The 26,113-nt window shown below is 42.0% G+C and overlaps 1 protein-coding gene across 1 annotated transcript in view; it reads right to left on the bottom strand.

Moving 5' to 3' along the window:
* Positions 1–2,396: 2,396 nt before the first annotated feature.
* LOC148477377 (uncharacterized) overlaps positions 2,397–26,113 on the bottom strand; it is a 49,580-nt gene continuing 25,863 nt past the window's right edge. The window contains 7 exon segments of the mRNA XM_088456797.1: positions 2,397–6,885; positions 7,486–7,901; positions 11,426–11,473; positions 12,885–13,339; positions 16,049–16,498; positions 18,507–18,785; positions 18,913–18,979. Coding sequence (XP_088312923.1) covers positions 2,397–6,885; positions 7,486–7,901; positions 11,426–11,473; positions 12,885–13,339; positions 16,049–16,498; positions 18,507–18,785; positions 18,913–18,979 — 6,204 coding nt within the window.

Genomic DNA, 26,113 nt, shown 5'->3' with positions numbered 1-26,113 from the left:
GAACTGATGCAGTTGTTTCATAACTGGAAATGCTGAGAGAGGCCATTATATGTCCTTGTACTGATGCTGTAGGTTCAGGACTAGTAGTGATGGTCCTGAGATTTGTGGAGATGTACTCTGGCTGTGGGGGAGTGTTTTCTGGACTTGATGTTTTATTCTCAGGATCAGTTATTTTGTTTCCTAAAGTAGTGTACTCTGGATTTGTGGATGTTTCTATAGGAAGTAATGGTATTGTTTCACGGAAGGTGATGTTTTGCTTTGTACTGTTCTCTGGATATGCATATAAACCTTCTCTAATTGATGTAATTTTTTCAGATCCAGTGGCGGTGATGCTGTTTGTAAGTACTGTAACTGATTTGGGGGTTTAGAACTATGAGTAATGACACCTAGCTTTGTTGTGGTGTTCTCTATATCTAGGGTTGTATCACCTGGAATTGGTGTAACTAATTTGGAACTAGCTGTGGGATTAGTAGAAGCAATGTTTCCTGGAACAGATGTGTCTGCTTTAGGACTAGTGAAAAATGTTCTTGAATTTGTGGTAGTGTATTCTGAATATGAAGAGGCATCTCCTGGATGTGATGTTTTTGTCTCAACAATGGTGACTTTTTCCAGTGTAGTGTACTCTGGATTTGGTGGTGTGGCTCCTGGAGCTGATGTTGTAATTTCTGATCCTGTGTTGGTGATGGTGGGGAAAGGATATCCTGGAAATGATGTGTGGTTCAGAACTAGGGAAAACAATTCCTATATTTGTGGTGGCGTACTCACTGTCAAGGATTGTATGTCCTGGAATTGGAGTATCTAATCTAGAACTAGTTATGGGAACACTGGAAGTGCTGCCACCTGAAATGCAGGTCTAGATGTAACAGGTCCTAGATTGGAGGTAAAGTACTCTTGGCCTGATGATTTTATCATGGGTTCAGTTACAATGTTTTCTAATGTAGTGTTCTGTGGATTAATGGAAGTGCTTGGAGGAATGAATGGTGTGGTTTCATGAACGGATCTGGTGGTACTGGGGGAAATATGGTCAGGAACTGATATTTTATCCTCAGGATTAGTGATGTTTTACATTGTAGTATAATCTGGAATTGCGGACATACCTCCTAGGATTGATGTAATCATCTTAGATTTGGTGGTTGTGGTGGTGGCTGTATGTTCATGAACTGATGTGGGGGGCTCAGAACTACTGTAGGTGTAATAATTTCTACATTTAGGGTCGTGGTTTCTATATCTGGAGTTGCATTGCCTGGAGTTGGAGTAACTAGTTTGGAACTATATATGGTGATAATGGTAGTAGTATCTCCTGGAATAGCTGTGAGAAAATTTGGACTTGTAGCGATGGTTTCTAGACTTGTGATAATAAGTTCTGGATTAGTGGATGTACTGTATGTCTTGAATATGATACTTCAGTATCAGGATCTGTAACTACTTTTACTGAAGTCAATTTCTAGGAATTGATGTTGCTACATAAGCAGATCCAGTGGCAATGGAAGATATATCCCCAGAAATTGATGGGTTAGGCTCAGGAGTAGTGATGTTTTTCTGTGTAGTGTGCTCTGAGTTTGGGGTATTATCTCCTGGAGTTGTTGCTGTTATTTCAAATCAAGTGGTGGTGGTTATGTCTTGGAACTGGTGTAGGGTGATCAGTACTATGAGTAAGGAATCCTAGCTTTGTTGTGCTATACTCTATATATGCTGTAGCGTCTGCTGGAATTAGTGTAGTTAATGTAGAATTACTTTTGGCAATAGTGGGGGTGCTATTTCCTGGAATGGGTGTAACAAATTTAGGAGTGATGGGGGTTGAATGTTCTGGAACTGATGTAGATTGTTCAGAACTTTGAAGCATGTCCATTAGATTTGTGGTGGTGTACTCTATATCTTCAGTTGAATCTCTGGGGAATGGTGTAGTGTCTTTAGATCTTGTAATAATGGCAATGAGGGTTGTGTTACTTCGGACTGATGTGGGAGTTTCAGATTTTGGGGAAATGGTTCCTAGATTAGTCATTGTGTTCTCTATATTTGGTGTTGTATCTCCTGGATTTTATGTGGTTACTTTAGAACTAGTTCTGATTGTGGTGGGAGTTATTAGTGCTGGATCTGATGAGTCAATTCCAGATGTTGTGATAATAGTTTTTCTAATAGTGGTGATGTTTTCTGTGGATAGAGTAAAATGTTTTTGGCTTGATGTTATGATTCCAGGACCAACTGTGAGATTTAAGGTTATATCTGCTGGAGACAATGTTGTAGTATCTGTAGTGATGGCACCTAGACTAGGAACAGTGTAATGTGGGTAGTCAGTACTAGTTTCTGTAAATGATTGGTTTGATATAATACTAGTTGTGGAACTTTCTGGCATGGAAATAGTGGAGTTTGTACTAGTTGTAGGATATACTTGTTTGTTATGGATAGTGGCTGGAATTTCCTGGAATGGATATAGTTGTGTTTGGACTAGTTGTGGGATATAATTGTGTAGTTGTATTGTCAATTGTGTAGTTGGGAGTAAAGGTAGAAGCTTGTGTCCTGTTGATCCCAAGAGATGTAACGGTTTCTTCTGGATAGTGGCTGGAATTTCCTGAAATTGATATAGTGGAGTCTGGACTAGTTGTGGGAAATACTTGTGTTGTTGTATTGTCAGTTGTGTAGGTGGGAGTAAAGGTTGAAGATTGTGTACTGTTGATCCCAATAGATGAGATGGTTTCTTCTGGATAGTGACTGGAATTTCCCGGAATGGATATAGTTGTGTTTGGACTAGTTGTGGGATATATTTGTGTAGTTGTATTGTCAATTGTGTAGTTGGGAGTAAAGGTAGAAGCTTGTGTCCTGTTGATCCCAAGAGATGTGACGGTTTCTTCTGGATAGTGACTGGAATTTCCTGGAATGGATATAGTGGAGTCTGGACTAGTTGTGGGATATACTTGTGTTGTTGTATTGTCAGTTGTGTAGTTGGGAGGATAAGTAGTAGTTTGTGTCCTGTTGAACCCTAGAGATGTGACGGTTTCTTCTGATTAGTAGCTGGAATTTCCTAAAATGGATATAGTTGTGTTTGGACTAGTTGTGGGATATACTTGTGTAGTTGTATTGTCAGTTGTGTAGTTGGGTGGAGTGCTAGCAGTTTCTGTCCTGTTGATCCCTTGAGATGTGAGGGGTTCTTCTGGATAGTGGCTGGAATTTCCTGGAATGGATATAGTGGAGATTGGTCTAGTTGTGGGATATACTTGTGTAGTTGTATTGTCAGTTGTGTAGTTGGGAGTATAGGTAGAAGCTTGTGTCCTGTTGATCCCAATAGATGTGACAGTTTCTTCTGGATAGTGGCTGGAATTTTCTGGAATGGATATAGTGGAGTTTGGACTAGTTGTGGGATATACTCGTGTTGTTGTATTGTCAGTTGTGTAGTTGGGAGTAAAGGTAGCAGTTTGTGTCCTGTTGATCCCTAGAGATGTGACGGTTTCTTCTGGATAGTGACTGGAATTTCCTGGAATGGATATAGTTGTGTTTGTACTAGTTGTGGGATATACTTGTGTAGTTGTATTATCAGCTGTGTAGTTGGGAGTAAAGGTAGAAGCTTGTGTCCTGTTGACCCCAAGAGATGTGACGGTTTCTTCTGGATAGTAGCTGGAATTTCCTGGAATGGATATAGTGGAGTTTGGACTAGTTGTGGGATATACTTGTGTAGTTGTATTGTCAGTTGTGTAGGTGGGAGTAAAGGTAGAAGCTTGTGTACTGTTGATCCCAAGAGATGTGACGGTTTCTTCTGGATAGTGACTGGAATTTCCTGGAATGGATATATTTGTGTTTGGACTAGTTGTGGGATATACTTGTGTAGTTGTATTGTCAGTTGTGTAGTTGGGAGGATAAGTAGTAGTTTGTGTCCTGTTGATCCCTAGAGATGTGACGGTTTCTTCTGGATAGTGACTGGAATTTCCAGCAATGGATATAGTTGTGTTTGGACTAGTTGTGTGATATACTTGTGTAGTTGTATTGTCAGTTGTGTATTTGGGAGGAAAGGTAGCAGTTTGTATCCTGTTGATCCCTTGAGATGTGACGGTTTCTTCTGGATAGTAGCTGGAATTTTCTGGAATGGATATGGTTGAGTTTGGACTAGTTGCGGGATATACTTGTGTTGTAGTATTGTCAGTTGTGTAGTTAGGAGGAAAGGTAGCAGTTTGTGTCCTGTTGATCCCAAGAGATGTGACGGTTTCTTCTGGATAGTGACTGGAATTTCCTGGAATGGATATAGTTGTGTTTGTACTAGTTGTGGGATATACTTGTGTAGTTGTATTATCAGCTGTGTAGTTGGGAGTAAAGGTAGAAGCTTGTGTCCTGTTGACCCCAAGAGATGTGACGGTTTCTTCTGGATAGTAGCTGGAATTTCCTGGAATGGATATAGTGGAGTTTGGACTAGCTGTGGGATATACTTGTGTAGTTGTATTGTCAGTTGTGTAGGTGGGAGTAAAGGTAGAAGCTTGTGTACTGTTGATCCCAAGAGATGTGACGGTTTCTTCTGGATAGTGACTGGAATTTCCTGGAATGGATATATTTGTGTTTGGACTAGTTGTGGGATATACTTGTGTAGTTGTATTGTCAGTTGTGGAGTTGGGAGGAAAGATAGCAGTTTGTGTCCTGTTGATCCCTTGAGATGTGACGATTTCTTCTGGATAGTGGCTAGAATTTCCTGGAATGGATATAGTGGAGTCTGGTCTAGTTGTGGGATATACTTGTGTTGTAGTATTGTCAGTAGTGTAGTTAGGAGGAAAGGTAGCAGTTTGTGTCCTGTTGAACCCTTGAGATGTGACGGTTTCTTCTGAATAGTAGCTGGAATTTCCAGGAATGGATATGGTTGAATTTGGATTAGTTGTGGGATATACTTGTGTTGTAGTATTGTCAGTTGTGTAGTTGGGAGGAAAGGAAGAAGCTTGTGTCCTGTTGATCCCTTGAGATGTGACGGTTTCTTCTGGATAGTGGCTGGAATTTCCTGGAATGAATATAGTGGAGTCTGGACTAGCTGTGGGATATACTTGTGTTGTTGTATTGTCAGTTGTGTAGTAGGGAGGATAAGTAGTAGTTTGTGTCCTGTTGATCCCTAGAGATGTGACGGTTTCTTCTGGATAGTGACTGGAATTTCCAGCAACGGATATAGTTGTGTTTGGACTAGTTGTGTGATATACTTGTGTAGTTGTATTGTCAGTTGTGTATTTGGGAGGAAAGGTACCAGTTTGTGTCCTGTTGATCCCTTGAGATGTGACGGTTTCTTCTGGATAGTAGCTGGAATTTTCTGGAATGGATATGGTTGAGTTTAGACTAGTTGCGGGATATACTTGTGTTGTAGTATTGTCAGTTGTGTAGTTAGGAGGAAAGGTAGCAGTTTGTGTCCTGTTGATCCCAAGAGATGTGACGGTTTCTTCTGGATAGTGACTGGAATTTCCTGGAATGGATATAGTTGTGTTTGGACTAGTTGCGGGATATACTTTTGTAGTTGTATTGTCAGTTGTGTAGCTGGGAGGAAAGGTAGCAGTTTGTGTCCTGTTGATCCCTTGAGATGTGACGGTTTCTTCTGGATAGTGGCTGGATTTTCCTGGAATGGATATGGTGGAGTTTGGACTAGTTGTGGGATATACTTGTGTTGTTGTATTGTCAGTTGTGTAGTTGGGAGGAAAGGTAGCAGTTTGTGTCCTGTTGATCCCTTGAGATGTGACGGTTTCTTCTGGATAGTGGCTGGATTTTCCTGGAATGGATATAGTGGAGTTTGGACTAGTTGTGGGATATACTTGTGTAGTTGTATTGTCAGTTGTGTAGGTGGGAGTAAAGGTAGAAGCTTGTGTACTGTTGATCCCAAGAGATGTGACGGTTTCTTCTGGATAGTGACTGGAATTTCCTGGAATGGATATATTTGTGTTTGGACTAGTTGTGGGATATACTTGTGTAGTTGTATTGTCAGTTGTGTAGTTGGGAGGATAAGTAGTAGTTTGTGTCCTGTTGATCCCTAGAGATGTGACGGTTTCTTCTGGATAGTGACTGGAATTTCCAGCAATGGATATAGTTGTGTTTGGACTAGTTGTGTGATATACTTGTGTAGTTGTATTGTCAGTTGTGTATTTGGGAGGAAAGGTAGCAGTTTGTATCCTGTTGATCCCTTGAGATGTGACGGTTTCTTCTGGATAGTAGCTGGAATTTTCTGGAATGGATATGGTTGAGTTTGGACTAGTTGCGGGATATACTTGTGTTGTAGTATTGTCAGTTGTGTAGTTAGGAGGAAAGGTAGCAGTTTGTGTCCTGTTGATCCCAAGAGATGTGACGGTTTCTTCTGGATAGTGACTGGAATTTCCTGGAATGGATATAGTTGTGTTTGTACTAGTTGTGGGATATACTTGTGTAGTTGTATTATCAGCTGTGTAGTTGGGAGTAAAGGTAGAAGCTTGTGTCCTGTTGACCCCAAGAGATGTGACGGTTTCTTCTGGATAGTAGCTGGAATTTCCTGGAATGGATATAGTGGAGTTTGGACTAGCTGTGGGATATACTTGTGTAGTTGTATTGTCAGTTGTGTAGGTGGGAGTAAAGGTAGAAGCTTGTGTACTGTTGATCCCAAGAGATGTGACGGTTTCTTCTGGATAGTGACTGGAATTTCCTGGAATGGATATATTTGTGTTTGGACTAGTTGTGGGATATACTTGTGTAGTTGTATTGTCAGTTGTGGAGTTGGGAGGAAAGATAGCAGTTTGTGTCCTGTTGATCCCTTGAGATGTGACGATTTCTTCTGGATAGTGGCTAGAATTTCCTGGAATGGATATAGTGGAGTCTGGTCTAGTTGTGGGATATACTTGTGTTGTAGTATTGTCAGTAGTGTAGTTAGGAGGAAAGGTAGCAGTTTGTGTCCTGTTGAACCCTTGAGATGTGACGGTTTCTTCTGAATAGTAGCTGGAATTTCCAGGAATGGATATGGTTGAATTTGGATTAGTTGTGGGATATACTTGTGTTGTAGTATTGTCAGTTGTGTAGTTGGGAGGAAAGGAAGAAGCTTGTGTCCTGTTGATCCCTTGAGATGTGACGGTTTCTTCTGGATAGTGGCTGGAATTTCCTGGAATGAATATAGTGGAGTCTGGACTAGCTGTGGGATATACTTGTGTTGTTGTATTGTCAGTTGTGTAGTTGGGAGGATAAGTAGTAGTTTGTGTCCTGTTGATCCCTAGAGATGTGACGGTTTCTTCTGGATAGTGACTGGAATTTCCAGCAACGGATATAGTTGTGTTTGGACTAGTTGTGTGATATACTTGTGTAGTTTTATTGTCAGTTGTGTATTTGGGAGGAAAGGTACCAGTTTGTGTCCTGTTGATCCCTTGAGATGTGACGGTTTCTTCTGGATAGTAGCTGGAATTTTCTGGAATGGATATGGTTGAGTTTAGACTAGTTGCGGGATATACTTGTGTTGTAGTATTGTCAGTTGTGTAGTTAGGAGGAAAGGTAGCAGTTTGTGTCCTGTTGATCCCAAGAGATGTGACGGTTTCTTCTGGATAGTGACTGGAATTTCCTGGAATGGATATAGTTGTGTTTGGACTAGTTGCGGGATATACTTTTGTAGTTGTATTGTCAGTTGTGTAGCTGGGAGGAAAGGTAGCAGTTTGTGTCCTGTTGATCCCTTGAGATGTGACGGTTTCTTCTGGATAGTGGCTGGATTTTCCTGGAATGGATATGGTGGAGTTTGGACTAGTTGTGGGATATACTTGTGTTGTTGTATTGTCAGTTGTGTAGTTGGGAAAAAAGGTGAAAAATTCAGTCCTGTTGGTTCCTAAAGTTGTGTATTCAGGATCATGGCTGGAATTTCCTGGCAATTGTGATGTGTTCCCTGCTAAACCAGTAACAATAATCATAGTAGTTATGATCACACCTATAGCGATCCTATAACAGTACTTCTGAAAGAGAAAATAAAGTATAAAAATACATTGTTATTTAAATTATATAGAATTTATAGCACAAACTAAGCAATACTATAGTTCTTATTGTATGCACAGAATACATATTGTAAGTGTTAAACTGAGATGAGCGAGGGCACCTATTATAAACGTAATCTGCACAATAACCCCGTTACTACACAGCAGTTGTGATGCCCATTACTCACCATTTTCCTGCTGAGGCCATTTTCCAATGTTTGTGCTCCTGACAATCCAACATCAATATCACTGATACATCACACACACAAATTATACCTTGTTTTCCAGGATACATTGTACCGTATTTACTGAAAGTACCATTAGTCTTTTTGCTCAATATAACTCCTCACTTAAAATGTAACTAAAATGGGCAAGTACCTGTGAGTGTTTTTTAATTGAAATTACTTTCGCTTTTGGTTCATGAAAGTGATTATTATTTTTTGTATAAACACCCAAAATAAATACTTAGTAATTTCTGATTCAGCATTAATCCATTATTCTAACCAGCTGGATTCTTCATGTAGTTTTTTACACACAAATAAAATATCCATTAAAATGATACTGTGGTATATATTTTCTTCTATTGGCAAATTTTATCTGCCCCAATTTAAACGTTCGCTTTGTGTGAGTGTAATATCGTAGCCCAACAGAGGCCTGCTACTTATTCATCTGGGAAAGCTGCTGCATTAAAGGATGGAGACAGTTTTTATTTGACACAAGATGGGGGCATTATGGGCTTTAGATAACCCACATTTGTGGCAAATGTTATTTTTGTGTCCTGTTTCAGTTACTGTCAGGCGATCACCAGACAGTAACTACTAAGGGGGGCACATTGTTTGTGTGTGCAGACCAGTATGGAGGAGATAGGGCCCATTCTGCCCCCATCTATGGAAATCGATTTTGTTCCTTAGCCCTGGGTGATACTGTTTGGTGACCATAGGTGATCATCAGTCAATAGCTGCTAAGGAGACCTCATAATGTGAAAGAGGGGAATGCAATCGGGAAACTGGTTGACGTGATACCGGCAGCCGGCTTCCCGAGTGCTTTATCCCGGTGTGGGTTAAATGACAGGCGTCTATATCTAGACGCCTGTCATTTTCCCGCCGCCAGGAGACAGGCGCCCGGCATCCCGATCAAAGGGATGCCGGGCGCTGCGAGCGGACAGCCGGGGGGGTAGGGTTAGGTTTAGGGCTCCCAGGGGGGGACTTAGGGTCAGGTACCCCCCGGGAGGGTTAGGGATAGGCTATGGGGGAGGGAGGGTTAGGCACCCCCGGGGGGGACTTAGAGTTAGGCACTTAGGTTTAGGCAGCAGGGAAAGGGGGGGTTAGGGTTAGGCACTTAGAGGGGGGATTAGGTTTAAGCACTTGGGGGGAAGTTAGGGATAGGTACCCCTAAGGAGGGTTAGGGAGTTAGGTTAGGTTAGTATATACTTACCTACGGATGATCACGATTTCCAGCGCTGTCGGGCTTCTGCTGCCGGGAACTCTGCTTCTGTCGGGCTGCCGCAGCCGGGATGCAAGCTGCCGGCCAGAGGGCCAGCGGTATTTCATATCGGTCCCAAATCAGGGGACTCCCACATTTACAGGTGTTATTATGGGCATGATAGGGAACATACTGTCCTCCCATTCTTGTAGGGGCTACTTCAGTTTAAAGATGGGGATAATTTGCGCCAAACATTGAGCGGTGCAGCTATGCTCATGAAGCCACGTGGATATTCGCATTAGCATAATTCGGTAAATCTGGTTACCTCGTCGATCCGCACTTGTGACTGCCCTCCATACATGGCAGAATAGGCCCCATTGTTGAACAGCAAAGTATTGTTGATAAAGGAGCAATGTTGCACTATTATAGTTTCAGTTCTGTGTTTTATTTTTCACATTTGATTCTCTCCTTTTCCCCCAGGTTAGTCTCAGAAGAAACTGTCATAGTTCTCACATCTTACAAAAATAAAAAAAGATCCATATTATTTGTTCAAAGCACCGCTCCCCAGACCAGTCAGGCCAGGGTCCTGCAATCGGAGCTGCATTAAGGGATTTGGGGGGCCCGGGGCATTTAAGACTGGAAGGACCTAAAGCACAACATTTTGGACATTGGGATGGTGTCACTGTGCGCAGGCACACAAAAACGGTGCATGACAACACAGCTTCACGCCAATTCATTTCTCACTGGGGGCACGGACATCACTTCCCCAGCCACTGGGCTGCCCTCCCTACTTTTTCCCCGTCCCACAGGTGGGATAGCATCTAAAAACAGGACTGTCCCACCAACTGGTTGGGGGGTATGCATGCATACATAGGCAGACACAGATACACATATATAGTCACACACATATATACATACATGCATACATACTATCACACAGATATGCACATACTGTAACAGTCATGTACATATACATACATACTGTCACACACATAAATACATAAAGTTACACTTATTCACATACTGTATATACACACATACACACAGACTTTGGTTGATGGTTTTGCCATCGTGGGCAGAGATCCTACCTAATTTCTACAGCTTGCAGTGCACTCTTGCAATGCTGCTTTAAGTAAAGTCTGGGTGCCCGCCTCTGCCTGCAATAACAGCTGTCATCTGATTAGGGGAATACTTCAATGGAGTTCTCAAAACATTGTGTGTTAGGCAGTGGTGTCTTATGAGGGGAGGGGGCCCGTGTTCAGTGTCCAAGGAGGTCCCACCCTATTGCGTTGGTGCAGGTTCCGTGTACACTATGGCACTGTGTCATAGTCTACCAAGCTTGGGCATATCTCTAGGCACCTTTTTCCCAGTAATTCCTCTACGAAACATGTGCATACAGTATCTCTGGGAAAACAGCGCAGTAGGTGAGCATATGGAATGGGTGCAGGATGAGCAATGCGGGCCATCCCCGAACCAGGGGCCTGTTTGCACGACAGACCCTGCACCCATTAATACTATGCCATTGGTGTTAAACCTCCACTGTTGTTTACATTAAGGATGTCAGTGGATACAATGACTGATATTTCCAGAGCTTATGCTCACCATGTTTTGCCCTTGGTTTGGTACTGTGCTGGCTATAAGCTATGGAGTGTGCCAATATACTACTTAATATTAACAAATACAGGAGCCATAGAACCCACCTTCCTGGAATGATATAGCAATAATCAGTATAACCAGCATTTTTGCACTACATGTTGGTACTTTAATGGGGTTATCCACTTAAAGACAATCTTCTTCTTCTTCTTAAACTTATATATGTAATAGGTGTGGGTTGTCCATTCTCTGTCAGTTCTCCCATCCTTACATAAAGCTGGGAGATTGCACCGTATATGTGAAAGTTGCACATGGCGCAGGAACATTTATTCTGCCCAATGTTTATACATGAGGGTGTCTAGAACCTTAGTTTTACATGGACATAAAGGAGAGTAGATGGCAATAAGTTGGGAAGCCCATCAGATGTTTATTTAGAGCACAGCACATTTTTTCCTAACGTGTGAGCCGGCATTAATTACTGGGTCACTGACCTGGATGGAGCTTCCTTTGCTTCTGGCTTCTGTCAAACTTTCAATGTCCTGTTAAGCAGAAATAGATCATTAGGTGAGTCCCAATAGTGTAGGGAGTTTGTACCACCCACCTAATATAGTGATTTCAAGCAGAAACATAGCTGGTCAATTCCCCCCATACAGTGTAATATGCTTCTGTGTTATCTAATATAGACAGAAACATTTGTCTGAGCATTGGGGCGCTCTATAGAGCAATACATTGGTCAGGCTGATTTGACCTTACTGGGATCAGTGGTACAACACAGCTAGATGGGCCATTTGGTGTCAGTGGAAGAAGGAAATCTCCCGGTGGGGATTTAGGGCCGGATTCATAAATGGACGGTATTGCACAGATGCAAATGCAGCAGGAGGTGTTTGTAGAAAATGCATCTTCAATCCAAGTGCAGCATCCATAGACGCAACATCAACGCGACCATCAGGACCATCGGTCACGATGGTTTCTTCTTTGGCCATGCTGCATAAACAGGGTCCGACGATGAAGACCCTGGGCTCGGCACGCCTACAAAAAGGGGACAACATTTTGTAGAGCGGCTCCTTGTGTTCGCCACCAAATGCTTCAGCATCTCAATCGTGCCACGGATAAGGGGGGCATTTGCAGACCCCCAACAATCGTAGATGTGTGCAAATCATCGGGTTTGCGACTTTGCGTACATCTCTGAATCAGGCCCTTAATCAAGTGCACTATTATGAACTAGGTGTCATGAGTGGAATAGTAGAATATTTGATATATTTGCAGCTACAACCAAATATCTTGCAACTCTGCATTGATATTAATCTAGGATGAATTTGCGCATAAAAGTTTTTTGTTGTTTGGTTCATAATTACCGGCACATAATTAGAGTTACTCCGGTGCGCCAAAGTCTATTTCTCTGTGCAAAAGCAGTGCGAATGCTGGCGGAGGTAAAACAATGATACAAGTGCTATTTTCTCGCACACTTACTTATGCTTGTCTCACCGGAATCCCGTACCCATCCCTTACACCTTAGTTCCAGCTTTTCCATGTCTCTGCACACCTGAGTTTAATGTCTTACCTTTTTCACTTATGTGTAAGACAACAATAATGGAACATCAATGATGTCTTTTTTGCACATGTCCTTACTGGTTTATGTTCTGTCTATGTCGGTTCATGTTTGTTTATCAAAGGCACAACAACTAATCCAGGAAGATCTAATCCAGTAAAGTCTAATCCAAGAACAATTTATCCAGGAAGGTCTAATACAGGAACAACTAATCCAGGAAAGTCTAATCCAGGACTGTCTATTCCAAAATGGTTTAATCCAAGAACAATTTTTGCAAGAAGATCTAATCCAGGAAATATTTCCAAGAATTACTAATCCAGGAGCAACTAATCCAGGAAGATCTAATCCAAGAATTTCTAAACAATTTTTGCAGGAAGATCTAATCCAGGAAAATCTAATACAAGAATGACTAATCCAGGAGCAACTAATCCAGGAAGGTCTAATCCAGGGCTGACAAATCCAATAATGACTAATCCAGGAAGGTCTAATCCAGGAATGACTAATCCAAAAATGACTAATCCAGGAAGGTCTAATCCAGGACTGACTACTCCAAAATGGTCTAATCCAAGAACAATTTTTCCAGGAAGATCTAATCCAGGAACGACGAATCCAAAAATTACTAATCCAGGAAGGTCTAATCCAGGAACTACAAATCCAGGAAGCTCTAATCCAGGAACGACTAATCCAGGAATGACTAATCCAGGAAGGTCTAATCCAGGAACTACAAATCCAGGAAGCTCTAATCCAGGAACGACTAATCCAGGAAGCTCTAATCCAGGAACGACTAATCCAGGAATGACTAATCCAGGAACATTTCCAACCTGAATGTTCATTTCATATCTCGCCCATTCTGCACCTGTCGAATCAGCTAATAACATCCATATGCCACATATTGCTCCAGCTGTAATTGCCACACTTAAGATGTGTACACACTAGATGATATGTCATGCGATCCCTCGGATTGGAATGACATATTGGGTACATCGTCTAGTGTGTACCCATGATATGCGCGCTCCTGCAGGATGCTAGCAACCCCGTTGGCTCTGCTGTAGGATTTATGGAGGATGTGGCTAATGATGCTGTGCTGCAGAATGCAGCATGACACGTCCCTCCCCCATCGGACCCGGCACCGGCAAGTGTGTATGCACTATCCGCATGCCGGGTCCCGTCGCCGGCGATGTTGTGCTAGATACACATGGTGTAGTACAGGTATAGATTAATTATGCATCACTACATTTCCACTATCAGAAGTGACCCTGTCATTGTGTGATGTGACCAACCCATATAGCTGGGAAATCAGGCATCACAAATAAGCAGTGAATTTAATTAGATGCAAATATTTTGGATGATAGGAAAGAGGTAAATGCTGGGAAAGTAACTTTACCTGTAACGTGCCTGTTAGAGTCTTTCCATCTGCAGATGTGCCGGGTGTTTCTGTCAATAAATTATCTTATTAATGCTTTTATTCTGTATAAATGGTTTGAATGCATCATATACATAGGATAGATTTAATAAAAAAAAAAGATCATGAATATATTATACTGTAAGAAGTATTTTAGGAGTTGGTGTGTGGGTTGAGGGTTGAGGGGGTAGTTGGCAAAACAAGTTGAAAGACCACCCCTGCCCAGTAACCTCTGTTGGATATATCATTTGCATAGAAAATTAGAATTATACAGTATTATACCAAAGCAGAGTTCTAGCAGCATTTACGAAATGTCTCTCTCTCTCTCTCTCGCTCTCTCTCTCTCTCTCTCTCTCTCTCTTCCTCTCTCTCTCTCTCTCTGTCTCTCTATCTGTATCTCTCTCTCTCTCTTTCTCTCTCTCTCTCTGTCTCTATCTGTATCTCTCTCTCTCTCACTCTCTCTCTTTCTCTCACTCTCTCTCTCTCTCTGTCTCTCTATCTGTATCTCTCTCTCTCTCTCTCTCGTATATATTTACTAAAGTGTGGGTCTTTAGAAGTGGAGATGTTGCCCATTGAATCCAATCAGATTCTACTTATTGTTTATCTAGCACCTTATAGAAGATAATAGCAAGAATCTGATTGGTTGCTATGAGCAACATCTCCACTTCAAAAATCCCGCAGTTTAGTAAATCTCTCTCTCTCTCTCACTCTCTCTCTCACTCTCTCTTTCTCTCTCTCTCTCACTCTCTCTCTATTTTATTACTATTTTATGACTGTACATTTTTTGCACACCATTCTGTATAACTGTAATGTTTTTATGACACATTAGTCTTGATTAAGAGGTAAAAATAGAAACATAGTGGGTGCTAGTTATTAATACCAATGGTGAATTGTGTAATCACACAGACTGGCCTAGCTGCCCCCATACTGTGGATCTGGGTCTCCACCACAAAACTAAGAGAAAACTACAAAAGAAAAAGTGACAGATTGCATGCACGGCAGTGTCCACTGGCTTTCTTCTGCAGCATTGGAGATTACTGGGGATACCGCAAATTAGGAGCTGAGGTTCCTCTGCCTTGGGTCCCTGCACCGCCAGCCACTCAGTCAGAGCATCACCATTACATACTGGTGCTAGTGTGCAGCACATTGCAGATATGGCCAGAGACTGAATGTATTTATAGAGGCAGTAAGGTAAACAGAGTGATTGGATGAGAACGGAGTGGGTTAAAGCTCAAGTCTGGGGGCTGGCTTGTGTAACACCATGTGATTGAATTGATCCTATTGGGATAGGTGTGTGTGTTTTACTTAGGTATGTGAGGCTTTTGTTCCTGACTTCCCACCCTCCCTCCCTCCCTATGTGGTTCAGTGAGATTTTTTGAAGTTAGCTGTTTTTTGTGGTGGGAAAGAATGGCAGGTCACCACTTAGGGTGCAAATTTGGTTACATTTTTAGTATTATAGTCTTTGGGCGTGCTCACCTTTGTTGAGTTCACTGGATCACCTTACCGGGTGGATAGTCATGTTAGGGGGTTGAGTGGAAACCTATTGTTGACAATTGTTTAGTTCTTGGTTGCTGTGCACTTTGGGCGGTCCACTGGCCATGCATGTCTGTGCTCTGCAAGGTTGGAATAGGCCGATTGTTGCCAACCTTTTATTGCTACCATACTTTCTATCAGTCATGGTTAATTTAATATTTGTTATATAATTTTAATGAATAGCTAACAAATTATTCTGCCAAATCTCATGTCTCCGAGTCTTTATTTTATACGGTTTATTTAAGAATGTGTTTTATTATATGGTGTATGCATGGCGCACCCCTCAGACGATAGAAGGTTTATGAGAACTTATCCCTTTCATACATAGGGATACATTTATTAACAAGTTTTATTACTCAAAACAAGTGATAAAACTGGCTGCGTATGATAATGGTGCTCCAGCCAATCAGCTCCCAACTGCCATCTGTTTGAAAAATGACAGAGGGAGCTGATTGGCTGGAGCACCATTGTTTTGAGTGATAAAACTTGTTACATGATGCCCATAGACCCCTACTTCCTGATATGTAATATTTCTAGATCTATATTGAATTATTTATTATGCTGTTTTGTCTCTCTATAATTTATATCAAACTCATTCAGTGTCACAGTATTATGCAGCCATCAATGTACCTGTTGGAACACTTGTCACACTATCTGATTTCTTCTTCACTGAGCCAGCCAGGTCTTGGTTCTGGGTTCCTGCTGTGGATCCAGTATCTGAGTTACTGGAGCTGATGGAAGTTCTCGCCTCAACTGTGGATCCAGTGTCTGAGTTACTGTGGCTGATGGAAGTTCTCACCTCTGCTGTGGATCCAGTGTCTGAGTTACTGTGGCTAATGGAAGTTCTCACCTCTGCTGTGGATCCAGTGTCTGAGTTACTGGGCCTGATGGAAGTTCTCACCTCAGCTGTGGATCCAGCATCTGAGTTATTGGGGCTGATGGAAGAGCTCGTCTCAGCTGTGAATAGGTACAGATTTTTCATCCATGTTTTAAAATCCTCTTGGTTCTCCAAGTTCTGGATCTTCTGCTCATAGGTTCCGTCTCCCAGGTCATCATTCACCACCAGAATCTTTTTATTTTCTAGACACAGACATAAAATAATCTGTATTAGTCAAACAATTCAAAAGTATGTACAGTAATTTCTCTGCTTGCTTCTGGTTCTATAGCTCCTTTGAAAGCAAGTTTGGGAATTTAGAGAGACAGATCAGACGAGGATGAGATTCACAGCAGATGGGCTGGGGGCTAGGCATTTAGGTTATAAGAGAACTGTCATGAGAATAATATTAGTTTAGGACATTCTGTTTTAGAGATTGAGTTAATCAGGCAACAGAGTCAAATAACAGCAACAATGGCTGGTAGGGTTCAATTATACATAAAAACGAGAATTACTGTAAGTACAGTCAAAAGAGAAGACAATTCTTGGTTAGACCTACTGTATACTGGACCAGGGTATATAATGGTAAAAATATATGTACTGCTGAGCTACTGAAACAAAGTATATACAATGTAGCAGCTCGCTTTAGAATAGAAACAATGTAAGTAGTGGAGAAAAAGGAGCGTTTGTGATGAATAAATACTAAGTATATGTGTGACGCGATTCCTGTAAAAAAGGGGTAATTAGTGAATGTTTATAAAGCTCTTTTACACAGTTAAAAAGTCTTTTGAATGCGTTTTCTGTGGGTTCTAATGTTTCCAATAGCATAGCATTGACGGGGTGGCTGCAGGTAGAACTAACTAGTTAGCCCTGCCTCTGTCTACCTCCCGTGTGCTGGTGTTCTCCGCGGCTGGCTGGTTCCCTCTGAGCTTGTATAATTATTCCGCTGGTGTGCGCGATGTAAAGCACTGCTCCAGGGCAGGAAGGATATTCTTTGTGGTGTCAGCTTCCAACACGTTTCAGGCACTCCTGACCCTTATAAAGGATGTTTTAAAATTAAATAAAATCTCTATTTATAGGGAAAAAACTTTTTTGAAAAAACAGAAGTCTAAAATTTGTCTTCCTTGTAAAAAAGCGGCTACCATGTCTTAATGCCATAGCTATAGCGTTTTTGGGTAATATAAGAAAAATAAAAATGGAATCGCGCTGCTAACTAAAAATATTTGTCATGTAATGATTAAATATTATGATTGTGTCAAAAAAAACTTTGGAAACATGAAAAGATTTTTATAAAACAGCGTTAATTTCTATGTCTATATTAAGACCATGTGGTTGTAAGGTGTGCATAGCAAAAATCCATTCATTTTCCTTTTTTATTAATGATCGGGAATGGTCTCCTCCTCTCCAGTTTTTCGAAACACTTTTGTGAACAACATAATAAAAACCCTTCAGAATTGAACTTCATGGGCATTCAAAAAATTCCAAAAAAATGGAAAAGAGGAGACCATTCCCGAACATTAATAAAAAAGGAAACTGAATGGATTTTTGCTATGCACACCTTGCAGCCACATGGTCTTAATATAGACATAGAAATTAATGCTGTTTAATAAAAATCTTTTCATGTTTCCAAAGTTTTTTTGACACTATCATAACATTTAATCATTACATACTATACTGGTTCTATTTAAATATTTTTAGTTAGCAGCGCAATTCCATTTTTCTTTTTCTTATATTACCCAAAAACGCTATCGCTTTGGCATTAACACACGGTAGCCGCTTTTTTACAAGGAAGACAAATTTCACACTTACGTTTTTTCAATAAAGTTTTTTTGTATTGCAGTAATAACTTATTATGTGCTGACAATCATTTTAATGCTGGATGATTCAGATATGTTAAATGTCCACTGTTCCTATAATCTAACATTGGCTCATAGCAATATGTGTATATATATATATATATATATATATATATATATAATGTTGTACTTTATTTTCCCTGCTGGAAATAAGAGCAAATGAACCTCACAATAGGGGAGTAGTAGAGGATTAATTAAGATTCATGGAGTTAGATACTTTTTTAATGCTGACTAAGCTTGAGGGAAAGGAAAATTTATAATGTGTTGAAAATAATTAGATTAGTTGGGTTTAATGGTTGGTTGGTCATTCCCATGGTCTATATGTCTTTATTACTAATTCTTTCACCAATGATCTTACCATGAAAATCCCGAACAGATTCTAGGTCAAATGGAGTCTTTGTCTCATCGAGAAATTCAAATAGTTCTTTATTCTGTATTTTGTACAGAACAACAAAGTTATATTGAGATATTTCTTCTCTGAAGTCTTGTGAGATGTTAATTGGGTGAATATCGTTCACTTCTGGCAAAGACAAGAGGAACCTAATTAACCATTGGTAGGCATTGGGGTCTTCTCTAGAGAGTATTCCAACCACGACTTCCGCTGAATCCATTCCTCTCTGTGCTCGAAGAACTGGCCCTGAGGACAGATATAATGATGCTTAAATGCAAGATTATATATTCTGAAAATTAACACAGACAACGATCATCAACACAGTAGATATAAGTCTTGCAGTCAGTCTAAAATGGAATCTTAATGGACCTACCTATGCTTTTAGTGTAAATGTGCAATATCATAAGTAGGTTCTGCCCTACAAGTGTTCCTATTATCAACTAAACATAAAATCAATATTTTAAACAATTAAATAATTTGTTTTTCTAAATATTGGGCAGCAAAAGTCTCCCATTGTCTTTACATACAGTATCCCTTAAGCAGGTACAATTCCCAGCTTGCTTGTGCTCGTACACTGGGTATAAGGGTGGAGCAAGTGTAATTCCCAGCTTGCTTGTGTTCGTACACTGGGTATAAGGGTGGAGCAGGTGTAGTTCCCATCTTACTTGTGCTCGTACACTGGGTATAAGGGTGAAGCAGGTGTAACTCCCAGCTTGCTTGTGCTCGTACACTGGGTATAAGGGTGAAGCAGGTGTAGTTCCCAGCTTGCTTGTGCTCATACACTGGGTATAAGGGTGGAGCAGGTGTAATTTCCAGTTTGCTTGTGCTCATACACTGGGTATAAGGGTGGAGCAGGTGTAATTCCCAGCTTGCTTGTGCTCGTACACTGGGTATAAGGGTATAGCAGGTGTAATTCCCAGCTTGCTTGTGCCCGTACACTAGGTATAATTTTGGAGCAGGTGTAATTCCCAGCTTGCCTGTGGTCGTACACTAGGTATAAGGGTGGAGCAGGTGTAATTCCCAGATTGCTTGTGTTCGTACACTGGGTATAATGGTGGAGCAGGTATAATTCCCAGCTTGCTTGTGCTCGTACACTGGGTATAAGTGTGAAGCAGGTGTAATTCCCAGCTTGCTTTTGCTCGTACACCAGGTAAAAGGGTGGAGTGGGTGTAATTCCCTGCTTGCTTGTGCTCGTACACTGGGTATAAGGGTGGAGCTGGTGTAATTCCCAGATTGCTTGTGCTCGTACACTGGGTATAAGGGTGGAGCAGGTGTAATTCCCAGCTTGCTTGTGCTTGTACACTGGGTATAAGGGTGAAGCAGGTGTAATTCCCAGCTTGCTTGTGCTCGTACACTGGGTATAAGGTTTGAGCAGGTGTAATTCCCTGCTTGCTTGTGCTCGTACACTGGGTATAAGGGTGGAGCAGGTGTAATTCCCAGCTTGCTTGTGCTCGTACACTGGGTATAAGGGTGGAGCGTGTGTAATTCCCAGGTTGCTTGTGCTCGTACACTGGGTATAAGGGTGGAGCAGGTGTAATTCCCAGCTTGCTTGTGCTCGTACACTGGGCTTAAGGGTGGAGCAGGTGTAATTCCCAGCTTGCTTGTGCTCGTACACTGGGTATCAGGGTGGAGCAGGTGTAATACCCAGCTTGCTTGTGCTCGTACACTGGGCTTAAGGGTGGAGCAGGTGTAATTCCCAGCTTGCTTGTGCTCGTACACTGGGCTTAAGGGAGGAGCAGGTTTAATTCCCAGGTTGCTTGTGCTCGTACACTGGGTATAAGGGTGGAGCAGGTGTAATACCCAGCTTGATTGTGCTCGTACACTGGGTATAAGAGTGAAGCATGTGTAGTTCCCAGCTTGCTTGTGCTCGTACACTGGGTATAAGGGTGGAGCAGGTGTAATTCCCAGCTTGCTTGTGCTTGTACACTGGGTATAAGGGTTGAGCAGGTGTAATTCCCAGCTTGCTTGTGCTCGTACACTGGGTATAAGGGTTGAGCAGGTGTAATCCCCAGCTTGCTTGTCCTCATACACTGGGTATAAGGGTGGAGCAGGTGTTATTCCCAGCTTGCTTGTCCTCATACACTGGGTATAAGGGTGGAGCATGTGTAATTCCCAGCTTGCTTGTCCTCATACACTGGGTATAAGGGTTTGAATCCTCATTTTACCACTACATTCTCCTTTTGAGTAGTCAAATATGATGTTAGAAGAAAAGCTGCAGCCTCTGTGCTGTGCCATAGCAGTTACAGAACAAATAAATACAGTAAGGCTAAGCATACTGGAGGCATAAAGGTCAATTAGCCAGACATGGGCACAAGGTGTATACATCTGCCAGGAGCCCTATTTCTTGTGGGCTTTGAAGAGCTTTTACATTGAGCCATGTTGCTGCTGCTGCTGCTGCTGCTGCTGATGATGATGATGATGAGGAGGAGGAGGATCAGAGGCAGTGGAATAGACCATCGCAGTGTTAAATAAGGAAGAGGCAAAAATAAGAAATATAGAATAAATGAACAGTAGTAGGTCGACAGCTCCCCCCCCCACAAACATAAGTGATCTAATTACATGGGGACAACAATTTGGGGGGTGCAGAGTATCATGTCAGAATGTCATTATAAACACTGATAAAATGCTGACAAGTTGATAGTACTAAAGCATATTACCCTAACTGCAGCCTAACCCAAACCACAGCTTAACTCTAACCGTAACCACAGCCCAACCCCAACCCTAACCTTAGCCTAAACCTAACTGCAAGTTATCTCTAACTGCAATCTAACCCTAACCCTAACCTTAGCCTAACCATAACTGCAAGTTATCTCTAACTGCAATCTAACCCTAACCACAGCCTAACCCCAACCCTAACCTTAGCCTAACCCAAACTGCAAGGTATCTCTAACTGCAGCCTAACCCTAACCACAGCTTAATTCTAACCGTAACCACAGCCCAACCGCAAACCTAACCTTAGCCTAACCCTAACAGCAGGTTATCTCTAACTGCAATCTAACCCTAACTGCAGCCTAACCCTAACCACAGCCTAACCCCAACCCTAACCTTAGCCTAACCCTAACTGCAGGTTATCTCTAACTGCCATCTAACCCTAACTGCAGCCTAACCCTAACCCTAACTGCAGCCTAACCCTAACTGCAAGTTATCTCTAACTGCAATCTAACACTAACCACAGCCTAACCCCAACCCTAACCTTAACCTAACCCTAACTGCAAGTTATCTCTAACTGCAGCCTAACCCTAACCACAGCTTAACTCTAACCGTAACCACAGCCCAACCGCAAACCTAACCTTAGCCTAACCATAACAGCAGGTTATCTCTAACTGCAATCTAAACCTAACTGCAGCCTAACCCTAACCACAGCCTAACCCCAACCCTAACCTTAGCCTAACCCTAACTGCAGGTTATCTCTAACTGCAATCTAACCCTAACTGCAGCCTAACCTTAACCACAGCCTAATCGCAACCCAAACCTTAGCCTAACCCTAACTGCAGGTTATCTCTAACTGCAATCTAACCCTAACTGCAGCCTAACCCTAACCACAGCCTAACCACAACCCTAACCACAGCCTAACCCTAACTGCAGGTTATCTCAAACTGCAATCTAACCCTAAACTTAACTGCAGCCTAACCACAGCCTAACCCCAACCCAAACCTTAGCCTAACCCTAACTGCAGGTTATCTATAACTGCAATCTAACCCAAAACCTAACTGCAGCCTAACCCTAACCACAGCATAACCCTAACCTTAGCCTAACCCTAACTGCAGGATATCTCTAACTGCTGGCTAACCCTAACCACAGCTTAACCCCAACCTTAGCCTAACCCTAACAGCAGGTCATCTCTAACTCCAATCTAACCCTTAACCTAACTGCAGCCTAACCCTAACCACAGCTTAACCCCAACCCTAACCTTAGAGTAACCTTAACTGCAGGTTATCTCTAACTGCAATCTAACCATAAACATAACTGCAGCCTAACCCTAATCACAGCCTAACCCTAACCTTAGCCTAACCCTAACTGCAGGTTATATCTAACTGCAATCTAACCTTAAACCTAACTGCAGCCTAACCCTAACCACAGCCTACCCCAACCCTAACCTTAGCCCTACCCTAACTGCAGGTTATCGCTAACTGCAGGCTAACCCTAACCACAGCTTAACCCCAACATTAGCCTAACCCTAACTGCGGGTTATCTCTAACCTTAGCCTAACCCTAACCACAGCTTAACCCCAACCCTAAATGCAGGTTATTTATAACTGCAGGCTAACCCTAACCTCAGCTTAACCCCAACATTAGCCTAACCATAACTGCAGGTTATCTCTAACTGCAGGCTAAACCTAACCACAGTTTAACACCAACATTAGTCTAACCCTAACTGCAGGTTATCTCTACCTGCAATCTAACCCTAACCCTAACCTTAGCCCTACCCTAACTGCAGGTTATCGCTAACTGCAGGCTAACCATATCCACAGCTTAACCCCAACATTAGCCTTACCCTAACTGCGGGTTATCTCTAACCTTAGCCTAACCCTAACCACAGCTTAACCCCAACCCTAACCTTAGCCTAACCCTAACTGCAGGTTATCTATAACTGCAGGCTAACCCTAACCACAGCTTAACCTGCAGTTAAGGTTAGGCTAATGTTGGGGTTAAGCTGTGGTTAGGGTTAGCCTGCAGTTATAGATAACCTGCAGTTAGGGTTAGGCTAAGGTTAGGGTTAGGGTTAGGCTGTGGTTAGGGTTAGGCTAAGGTTAGGTTTAGGGTTAGTTTGCAGGTAGAGATAACCTGCAGTTAGGATTAGTCTAAGGTTGGTGTTAAACTGTGGTTAGGTTTAGCCTGCAGTTAGAGATAACCTGCAGTTAAGGTTAGGCTAATGTTGGGGTTATCTCTAACTGCAGGCTAAACCTAACCACAGTTTAACACCAACCTTAGACTAATCCTAACTGCAGGTTATCTCTACCTGCAAACTAACCCTAAACCTAACCTTAGCCTAACCCTAACCACAGCCTAACCCTAACCCTAACCTTATCCTAACCCTAACTGCAGGTTATCTCTAACTGCAATTTAACCCAAAATCTAACTGCAGCCTAACCCTAACCACAGCTTAACCCCAACCGTAACCATAGCCTAACCCTAACTGCAGGTTATCTCTAATTGCAATCTAACCCTAAACCTAACCTTAGCCTGACTCTAACCACAGCTTAATCCCAACCCTAACCTTAGCCTAACCCTAACTGCAGGTTATATCTAACTGCAATCTAACCCTAAACCTAACTGCACATTAACATTAACCACAGCCCAACCCCAACCATAACCTTAGCCTAACCCTAACTGCAGGTTATCTCTAACTGCAGGCTAACCCTAACCACAGCTTAACCCTAACCTTAGCCTAACCCGAACTGCAGGTTATATCTAACTGCAATCTAACCCTAAACCTAACCTTAGCCTAACCCTAACCATAGCCTAACCCTAACCTTAGCCTAAGCCTAACTGCAGGTTATCTCTACCTGCAGGCTAACCCTAAAAACAGCTTAACCCCAACCTTAGCCTAATCCTAACTGCAGGTTATCTCTAACTGCAATTTAACCCTTAACCTAACTGCAGCCTAACCCTAACCACAGCTTATCCCCAACCCTAACCTTAGCTTAACCCTAACTGCAGGTTATCTCTAATTGCAATCTAACCCTAAACCTAACTGCAGCCTAACCCTAACCACAGCTTATCCCCAACCCTAACCTTAGCCTAACCCTAACTGCAGGTTATCTCTAACTGCAATCTAACCCTAAAGCTAACCTTAGCCTGACCCTAACCACAGCCTACTCCCAAACCTAACCTTAGCCTAACCCTAACTGCAGGTTATCACTAACTGCAATCTAACCCTAAACCTAACTTCACCCTAACACTAACCCCAGCCCAACCCCAAACCTAACCTTAGCCTAACCCTAACTGCAGGTTATCTCTAACTGCAATCTAACCCTAAAGCTAACCTTAGCCTGACCCTAACCACAGCCTACTCCCAACCCTAACCTTAGCCTAACCCTAACTGCAGGTTATCTCTAACTGCAGGCTAACCTTAACCACAGCTTAACCCCAACCGTAGCCTAACCCTAACTGCAGGTTATATCTAACTGCAATCTAACCCTAAACCTAACTGCAACTTAATCCTAACCACAGCTTAACCCCAACCCTAACCTTAGCCTAACCCTAATTGTAGGATATCTCTAACTGCAGTCTCACCCTAACTGCAGTCTCACCCTAACTGCAGTCTAGCACTAACTGCAGCCTAACCCTAACCACAGCTTAACCCCAAACCTAACCTTAGTCTAACCCTAACTGCAGCCTAACCCATACCACAGCTTAACCAATAATTGCAGGTTATCTCTAACTGCAATCTAACCCTAAACCTAACTGCAGTCTTACTCTAACCACAGCATAACCCCAAACCTAACGTTAGTTTAACGCTAAGTGCAGTTTAACCCACACCGCAGCCCAACCATAACCGCAGCCCAACTTTAACCCTAAACACAGCTCAACCCTAACCCTAAACCTAACCATAACCATCATAGCAATAACTGCAGCCCAACCACAGTCTAACCATAACTGCAGCCCAACCCTATCCACAGCCTAACTATAATCACATTCAAAACCTAACTGCAGACTAACTGTAACCCTAAAAGAGTCCATTGACTTTCTGACTAAATATTTTAAAATCCTTAATATCAATATGGTAACTACTTACAGTACTTTGTGGGGTCACCCTGCAAAAGCAATAAAGAGCACCAGGCTATAACAGGCTTGTCTATATCAGGTAACCTGTTTAGTAATCTACTGAAATGTGCAAATATACTGTACGTGCCACCGCTGGGGTGGAGGGGGGGGGGGCAGAGTACCATGCCTGGGGAGTTTCGGGGAAAAAACAAATGAATGTTAAAAAATATATTTTAAAGAATAGCAATTTGTATGTGGTACGATTGTGCCAAGTCCTGACCTGTTCTAATTTTAATTAAATAAAAAGAGAAATAAATCACTGTTCTGGTAGACACAACATATACCTAGAGTTACCTCTGATATGGTAAGAATACTTACAAGAAATGTATTTGATAAAAATAATATTTTAAGATACATTTACATAAAGTCCTTAAAATACAATCAAAACATACAGATGTGCCGTGCAATGTTAGGCAGAACGTCCATGCATTAGATGTCAGATTCATCAGCTGCCAAATATTAATGCCCATGTGGACTTGTATATCAGCTATAATATATAGTCACCGGTTATTCTTATAGTGATACCACTACAGAGTCTGAGAACTACAGTAAGTGATACATTGTGTAATCACGGCCAATAGGAGACATAAGAGCTACATTGTATCTAGCATCCAAACCTGAGGCTTAAGAGTTAGATTGTACAGATAACAATGCTTTAAGTAATACGTATACTGTATATATATATAATGTGTCATTTGTAAATTGAGGGGATATTGTCAGGACCAGGGTTCCAGCCGCTGCAGTGCACCACTGAGTTTACGAAAAAATAAATATGAATGGCATAATTAACGGCTGAGGGGCATATAA

The sequence above is a fragment of the Taudactylus pleione genome, unplaced genomic scaffold, assembly GCF_031769625.1.
Source record: "Taudactylus pleione unplaced genomic scaffold, aTauple2 ptg000720l, whole genome shotgun sequence".
NCBI classification, from domain to species: Eukaryota; Metazoa; Chordata; class Amphibia; order Anura; family Myobatrachidae; genus Taudactylus; species Taudactylus pleione.
This window is presented reverse-complemented; position numbering and strand designations above follow the sequence as displayed.